The 8,194-nt window shown below is 35.1% G+C and overlaps 2 protein-coding genes across 2 annotated transcripts; one reads left to right on the forward strand and one right to left on the reverse strand.

Annotated features, from left to right (window-relative positions):
• The first annotated feature begins 3,972 nt into the window (after positions 1–3,972).
• LOC125872117 (3-ketoacyl-CoA synthase 11-like) lies at positions 3,973–5,744 on the forward strand. Its single transcript, XM_049552793.1, has 2 exons — positions 3,973–4,671; positions 4,959–5,744. The coding sequence occupies exons 1-2, from the start codon at positions 3,973–3,975 to the stop codon at positions 5,742–5,744; spliced, it is 1,485 nt and encodes a 494-aa protein (XP_049408750.1).
• An 851-nt stretch (positions 5,745–6,595) lies between these two features.
• Positions 6,596–8,194, reverse strand: LOC125872106 (3-ketoacyl-CoA synthase 20-like). Its single transcript, XM_049552780.1, has 2 exons — positions 7,478–8,194; positions 6,596–7,360 (listed from the first exon to the last, which is right to left on the reverse strand). The coding sequence occupies exons 1-2, from the start codon at positions 8,174–8,176 to the stop codon at positions 6,596–6,598; spliced, it is 1,464 nt and encodes a 487-aa protein (XP_049408737.1). The 5' UTR covers positions 8,177–8,194.

Raw genomic sequence — 8,194 nt, forward strand, 5'->3', positions numbered from 1 at the left:
GAAACACAATTTTTTATTGAACATACATCATATATATGTGTTTTGCAAATCACAGTTGATAAACTTAAAAAGTGAAAAAGTAAACGAAATATAAAATCTACTTCCTCCGTTCCAACTAATACTCTCTCTTTTAATCAATTTTCAAAAGAATGACACTCTTAACTTTACGCTTTTCATTTTATTTTTAATGAGAAATTTTAAGACCACAAAGTAAAAAAAAAAGTAATTATATGTCCACAAATGATATGTCATATTTCAAATCATAAATTTCAGAAATCTTAATTTTTCCCCATAAATTTCATGTGGATTATTACATAAATTAAAACGAATGGAATACAAATGAAAGTGACCCATTGTTGAACTAATTAGAAGAGTGAATATTCAATTTGATAGGCTACGTTGGTTACGTTGTTGCCGGTTTACCAACTTTTAAAAGGGATTTTTATGAAAAAAAAGGTAAAACTCTTTGGAGTTGTTTGGTTACCAAGATTAGGATAGACTAATCCTGATATTAAATTTGGAGGATCTTATCCCCACCTTTGGTTATTGTTATTAGCTACTTATTGAGCTATAAAGGATTATCTCAAATTCTCAATAGTCAAATAGTTAAGTAATTAATTTTCTGTTACAAATTTTGTTAAAGATCATGTGACTTCCCACGATAGTTAGTTAGAAATTAGTTGGATATAATTTCCTTTAAATATATACAATTATGTGTTGTACAAGTCAAGTGATTGCTGCAGAATTTTTCGTAAGCGGTGTCACCTTTTAAAATGAGAAAAATAAATAAAATAAGGTAAACCATACATTAAAAAAATACAAATAAAACAACAATTCATATATATTATTATATTTTTTTGAAAAATAAAATAAAACACATTATAATTTTTTTCGATGAATTTTTTTAATGAAATGTGTTCAAATTAATCTCCTTAATAATATAATACTACATATTTGTTTAAACAAACAAAAGACCAAAAATAATTACTAGACAAAGAAGGTAAAGGAAAAAAACATAAAATATGAGGCTATGGAGGATCGATCACGCAACTTAGCATAAGGAAATTCAGCACAAAACCAACTAGGCTACACACTTCTTTTGTTCAAGGAATGTTACTTATAATATCTATACGCTCTATGTTTGCTTTTATTTCTAAACTGTATATACCTATTTAGCAATCTTTTCGGACGAAGCAATGTCATGTGACACCCCTTACCCCTTCCTAAAATCCATGCATGCATGTCCTGACAGACGACCGAATAGACCTCCTCAGTAGCAGGATTGACTTCTATCCGGTTGGCTAGCCCCTTTCCTATGGAGCTGCCAGAGTTTGGAGGTTTGTTAGCTTTTGTTGTGTATATTTTTATGGGTAGGCTGGAGCCTGTCCCGCCAATCTTTGCTACTCTTAGAGCCTTGCAGACTAGTGTGTGGGTGTATAGCTACGTTATAGCCATACTAGCCTAGGTTGTTGCTTTGTTGAAGCTTGTGAGTTGTTTGATGTATTGTGATGATATATTCCTGCTTTTAGTTTTGGTATAGATTTCATGGTGGCCTCGACGGCCCAATCAGGACTTTTGTGCTAGTTGGCTATTTATTTATATGATCCCCTGGGAGTAGCTGTTTCTTTTATAGATCAGTTGACAGGGGCCTTGCCGGCGAGGGCTTAGTTTTAAGCCGAGATATACTTGTTTGTTTCCTTGATTGCGTGTGGCTGTCATGCGCTAGTAGCAAATGGTTCAGCAGGGTCGACTGAGGCCTGAGTTTTGACATTATGAGCCAGTTGCGCCCCTCGAGTTTGGGGCGTGACATTTGATCACTGGAAACAGTTCACACATAATTCAAGAATCCAAAGCCATATTGAATCAGAACTTCAAGATGAAAGATTTGGGAAACCTCAAATATTTATTGGGAATATACATTTTTAAATCCAAAGACGTGCTCTTACTTAATCAAAGGAAATATGCATTGCAACTTATTTCAGAAGTTCGTCTGAGTGGAGCCAAAGCAGTAAGTACTCATTTAAAGTTCAATTATAAGATCACCAGTGTGGAATATGATCAATATATTGGTAGCTCTAATGATCTTGAACTAGAAGATGTTACAACCTATCAGAGGTTAATTGGTAGATTGTTATGCCTTACAATTACCAGGCCTGATATTTGTTTCAGTGTGCAAGTTTTAAGCCCATTTATGCAACATCCTAAAACTTCACTTTGGGAAGCAGCACTAAGAGTTGTGAGATACATTAAAAGGTCTCTGGGACTTAGAGTTTTGCTTAAGAAGGGAACTGAATCTACAAAGGTCATTGGATATTATGATTCAGACTGGGCTTCATGTCCTAATACAAGACGATCACTTACAGGTTATATGGTAAAACTTGGAGATTTCTTGATCTCCTGGAAGTCGAAAAGCACAAGTCAGTAGAAGCTCTGCTGAAGTCAGGGGCGGACCCACGTGTAGAGATTTGGGTGCTCGAGCACCCATTGACCCCGACGGAAACTTTATATATGTGTATAGAAAATACTGAAAATGTTATATAATGTTTGTTTCAGCACCCATTAAATAAAGTGTTCCATGGGCATTGTGGTTCTGAAGTAGGATTCTAGGAGCGCTGGTGCCCTTCATTGAGGGTTCGAGCCCCTGCGACAACATCTATTTTTTTGTTGAAAAAAGACCAACAGAAACTTCTTGACTTCTTTTTCAAAATTTTGCTTATATTTCTTTTTGTTTTTCCACTTTCCTATTTTTTGTATTTCATTTATTAATTAAATTATAAAAATATTAGTAGTAAACTTCTAGAAAGAATTTTTTTTTGGCTTGTTAAAAGAATTGAGCACCCACGATCATCGAATTCTGGATCCGCCACTGGCTGAAGTAGAATATAGGAGTTTATCATTTTTAGTTGTAAAGTTGGTTTGGTTGACAAGATTACTTAAGGAGTTGCATTGTCCAATCTTAGTGTTCACAGTAAATTATCTATCCAAATAGCTGAGAATCCAGTGTTTCATGAACATACAAAACACATAGAAATTGACTGTCATTTTTATCAGTCTTCGCACTGGTATGCAACCTGCTGATATTTTTACTAAGGGACTAGGTGTTGCTCAACATCACTTTCTATTGACCAAACTTGGTGTGTTAGATGTCTTCCACCCTAGCGTTTGAAGTGAAGTATTGAGCTATAGAGGATTATCTTAATAGTCAAGTAGTTAATTTTCTGTTACAAATTCTGTTAAAGACCATGTGACTTCCATGCACGTGAGTTAGTTAGAAACTAGTTGGATATAATTTCCTTTTAAATATATACAATTCTGTGTTGTACAAGTCAAGTGATTGTAATGTGATTTCCATACGAGAAAATGTGAACTTGTTCTCCTTCTAGAAAGCTCTCAATTCAGTTTTTGAGTAGTTAGATAGCATAACTTAATAATATTGATATAAATTTTAATATTATTTATTTCATATACGTATGAAAAATTATACTCCTTCCGTCCCATTTTATATGAATTAGTTTGACTTGACACAAATTTTAAGAAAGAAAGAAAGACTTTTAAAACTTGTGGTCTAAAATATGTGATAAATATTTTTGTGACCATAAATCATTTAAAATGAGCATTTTAAAGTTAAAGTTGTTATATTAATATATAAAAATGTGTCATTTTTTTTAACCGACTATAAAAAAAAGTGAGTCATATAAACCGAAACAAAAAGAGCTATTAATTTTGTGATAGCCTTATTTTGAACCGAAAACTATAATTTCATGATTATAATTAATCTTGGATGGCTAGCCTTGTTTTGAACCAAACAACAAAAGAGTAACCTTGTACTGATAATAATTCGAAGTCAAATTAACACTTGATCCAAGTTAGTCATGAAAAATTGTGGCTAATTAAAACAGTTCCTTAGAAAACTTTTTAAATTTATAAATAGAGACAACAAAACTTCCTTTCCTCTACATCCTTTCAATAGCAATGGCACAAAATGTAGGATCCAATTTCTTCACTGTTAAAAACTTAAAACTTGGATACCATTTTCTAATCTCTCACACACCTTACCTCTTTATCATTCCAGCCATTCCTGCTTTGGGATTTTATAACCTTTCAACTATAACTACTTTAGAAGACTTGAATAATCATATTATTCTTATGCTAAAATCTTGGCCAATTATTATTATTTTCTTCGCCGCTCTCTACTTGATCAGGGGTCGTCCAAGAAACGTTTACTTAGTCGATTTTGCATGTTACAAACCAGATGAGGCGGATATGATGAGCAAACAACAACTATTAGACATAATGTCATTAACTTTTGACGACGAAGCTGTACATTTACAGAAAAAAGTATTGGAGAAAAGTGGTTATAGTGACAAAACGTATGTTCCAGAGGGTATCAGAAGGCTTCCTGAAAAGTTATTGACGTTTGAAGAGTCTAGGAAGGAAACAGAAAAAGTCATGTTTGGAGCCATAGACGATTTATTGGCGAAAACAAAAGTGAAGGCTCGTGAAATTGGGATAATTATAGTGAACAGTGGCTTATATAATCCAACACCCTCTCTATCCTCTATGATAGTTAACCATTACAAGATTGGATCGGATGTTCTCACTTATAATATCAGTGGAATGGGTTGCAGTGCTGGACTCATTTCTATAGACCTTGCAAACCGGCTTTTGCAGGTTAGTTCACTATAACAAAAACATTTTTTAGCAGCAATAAATAGAGAGTGCTAAACTCTTTACCAACATTAGTTAAGTATCATTAGATCCAATGTCGCTAAAGCCTTTAGGGACGTCATATACAAAGAATGCTAATTGCCACTAAAAATATATATTTAGCGGCAATTGTTAATTAATTGCTGGTAAAAATTATTTTTGATGTAGTGGTTACACATTTATTACTCTATCCATACGTTTGATTCTATGTATATTCATATATATACTACTTTGTTAAAATTGTAAAACAGACACAAGTCAGTGCTTATGCGATGGTAGTTAGCACAGAGAGCATCCATTGTGGTTCTTATCTTGGAAATGATAAATCAAAGCTTGTATCAAACTGTCTTTTTCGTATGGGTGCTGCTGCCATTCTACTCTCTAACTGCTTCTCAGACTCTCGTCGTTCCAAATATAAACTTATGCACGTTGTGCGTACACATAAAGGAGCTGATGACAGAGCTTTCAAAAGTATATATCAAGAACAAGATGAAGATGGAAATATTGGCATATCGCTCTCAAAAGGCGTAATGGTCGTAGCTGGAGAGACTCTCAAATCCAATATAACGACTCTCGGGCCATTAGTCCTTCCTATGTCCGAGCAACTTCTATATTTTGGGTATTTAATTGCTAGAAAAATCTTTAAATTGAAGAATATCAAGCCTTATATCCCGGACTTCAAGTTGGCGTTTGAGCATTTCTTCATCCATGCTGGAGGAAGAGCAGTGTTGGATGAGATGGAGAAGAATCTTGACCTCACGGAATGGCATGTGGAGCCATCAAGAATGACGCTTTACAGGTTTGGAAACACATCGAGTAGCTCGGTGTGGTATGAATTGGCATACTCTGAGGCGAAAGGGAGGATAAAGAAGGGCGATCGAGCATGGCAAATAGGTTTCGGGTCAGGATTCAAGTGCAACAGTGTTGTTTGGCATGCCCTGAAGACTATTAATCCTGCTATGGAGAAAAATCCCTGGACTGATGAGATTCTTGACTTTCCGGTTAATGTCCCTCTAGTCATGCCTCTTTCTGTTTGAATATTTACTTGTTAGTTGTTCCAAATGGGAAATAATATAATTGTATTATTGTTTACCGGTAATAATAAATATGGACATTTATAACCAACACTCTAATATAAATGTTGCTAAAGCCTTTTAGCGATTATGAATACAATGGTATTAGCTCAATTACCGCTAACTAGAAAAATCTACTGCCACTACTAAATGTGTCTTTTGTCGTAGTGGATAGGTTCATTACCAGTTATGATAGATTATGTTAATGATAAAAGGGAAAAGGGTATTATATACCCCTCAATTTTGCTATTTAAAGTTGATATATCCCTTGTTACAAAAGTGACTCACACACACCTCTACCGTTACAAAAGTGACTCGCATATATTCCTACCATTACAAAAATGGGTCACATATACCCTTTTCATCAAACGGGAATTTCTTTATATCAGTCTCTGTCTCTCATGAACATACACAAAATATTAATTCATCACCTGATGATAGACGACCTATATCTAAAGGTAGAGAAATCGACACCACCATATGTTTCATTGTCAGATTATAATCGGAAGTTGGTAATAAAGTGTGAGGATTCATCTTCTTCCTTTCAACAATCAACGACTAAATCTGAGAGATCATTGTGCTGGGAAAAAAAACATAGCAACTAACCAGGGAAGCAATACTAATCCTACAAGAAAGGAACAAGAATAGTAAATAGTACGATTATCAAAACGCAACAAACAACAGACAAACACCAGTAGGCCTAAACTCTTGAAAAGTAAGTTAACACTCCATTGTCTACTACGTACTCCGGATGGAAGCCACCACTTCATCATCCTCGATGTCTCCACTTCCTTGAATTATATACTATTTAAGCATCAACATGGGAGATGAACAGGGAAATCCTGAATCTCATCTGTCCAAGGGTTCTTTTGTTTGGCTGCATCGACAGTCCTCAGCGCACCCCATACAACACTGTTACATTTGAAGCCTGATCCAAAACCAATTTGCCATACTCTGTCACCCTTCTTTATCCTCCCTTTGGCCTCGGAATAGGCCAAATTGTACCAAATTGAGCTACTTGAAGTGTTTCCGAATCTATAAAGAGTCATTCTTGAAGGCTCCATAAGAAATTCCGGGAGGTCAAGATTCTTCTGAAGCTCATCCAGCACAGCTCTCCCTCCTGCATGTATACAGAAATGCTCGAACGCCATCTTGAAATCAGGGATGTATGGTTTCATTTTCTTCTTCAAGACATTTCTCACAATTAATGAGGCGGAAAAGAGTAGCTGCTCAGACATTGGGAGGACTAAAGGGCCAAGAGTTGTGATATTAGTTTTTAAGGCCTCACCAGCAACTGCCATCAAGTCTTTTGACAATGTTACGCCTTTCTTTCCATCCTCATCCTCTTCTTGGTAGGCACATCTATAAGCTCTGTCATCCGCACCTTTATGGGTACGGACAATGTGCATCAGTCGATATTTGGAGCATCTACGATCTGAGGAACGGTTTGAAAGAAGAATAGCAGATGAACCCATCCGGAAAAGACAATTTGGTAAAAGCTTTGATCTCTGCTTCCCTAAGTAGAAGGCCGTTGAGATTATTTCTGTGCTTACTACAAGTGCATACGTGTTGCGTTTCCCCTGTTATGTAAAGGCTATTTACATTTTGTACCAACAATGTTGTTCGAGTAATTTTGATTGAAATGAAAAAATATATTTTCGTCAACCAACATTTATATCAACTTTAAATTTACCAACCTGTAAAAGCTGGTTAGCAAGGTGGACAGAAATGAGTCCAGCACTGCAGCCCATGCCAGTAAGATTATAAGTAATCACATTGTCTCCAAGCTTATAATGGTTAACAATCATGGAACAAAGAGAAGGCGATGGATTAAACGCACTAGAATTCACAATAATAATCCCAATATCTCCAATCTTCACTCCCGTTGTTTTCGTCAACAGATCATCTATAGCACCAATTATAACATTTTTTGCTTCATATTGGTTACTACTAAGGGAAAATTTAAATGGCATACTTGAGCCATTGTCATCGTTGTGAATGTACGTCTTATCACCTAAACCTGACCTCTCCAAAATTTTCTTTTGAAACAATAAACTCTCTTCATCAAACATATCGGACAATTTTTCTATCAGATATTGTTTAGACATCATAAAACGTTCATGTGACTTGTAACACGCAAAATCGACCAAGTAAACATTTCTTGGACGACTCATCAAGTATACCATGGTTAAGAAAAAAACAATAATTGAACAAGATTTCAACATGGCAAGATGGTTTATGAGATCATCAAGAGTAAGGGTTGAAAGATGAAGTAGCATGGCAACAAGAATTGGAACAATGAGGAGATAAATTGCATTTGATATTAAGTAATGGTATCCAAGTTTTACATATTTGATTTGATGGACTTGTGCATAATTAGGAGAATTTTCTGCCATTGTTTTTGGAGAATAGAT

Source organism: Solanum stenotomum, chromosome 8, assembly GCF_019186545.1.
Source record: "Solanum stenotomum isolate F172 chromosome 8, ASM1918654v1, whole genome shotgun sequence".
Lineage (NCBI taxonomy): Eukaryota > Viridiplantae > Streptophyta > Magnoliopsida > Solanales > Solanaceae > Solanum > Solanum stenotomum.

Coding starts and splice junctions, on each gene's coding strand:
- LOC125872106 (XM_049552780.1), bottom strand. CDS start 8,176: ATGGCAGAAAATTCTCCTAATTATGCACAAGTCCATCAAATCAAATAT. Junction 7,361..7,477: donor TTGCTAACCAGCTTTTACAG/GTTGGTAAATTT, acceptor TTTACATAACAG/GGGAAACGCAACACGTATGC.
- LOC125872117 (XM_049552793.1), top strand. CDS start 3,973: ATGGCACAAAATGTAGGATCCAATTTCTTCACTGTTAAAAACTTAAAA. Junction 4,672..4,958: donor TTGCAAACCGGCTTTTGCAG/GTTAGTTCACTA, acceptor ATTGTAAAACAG/ACACAAGTCAGTGCTTATGC.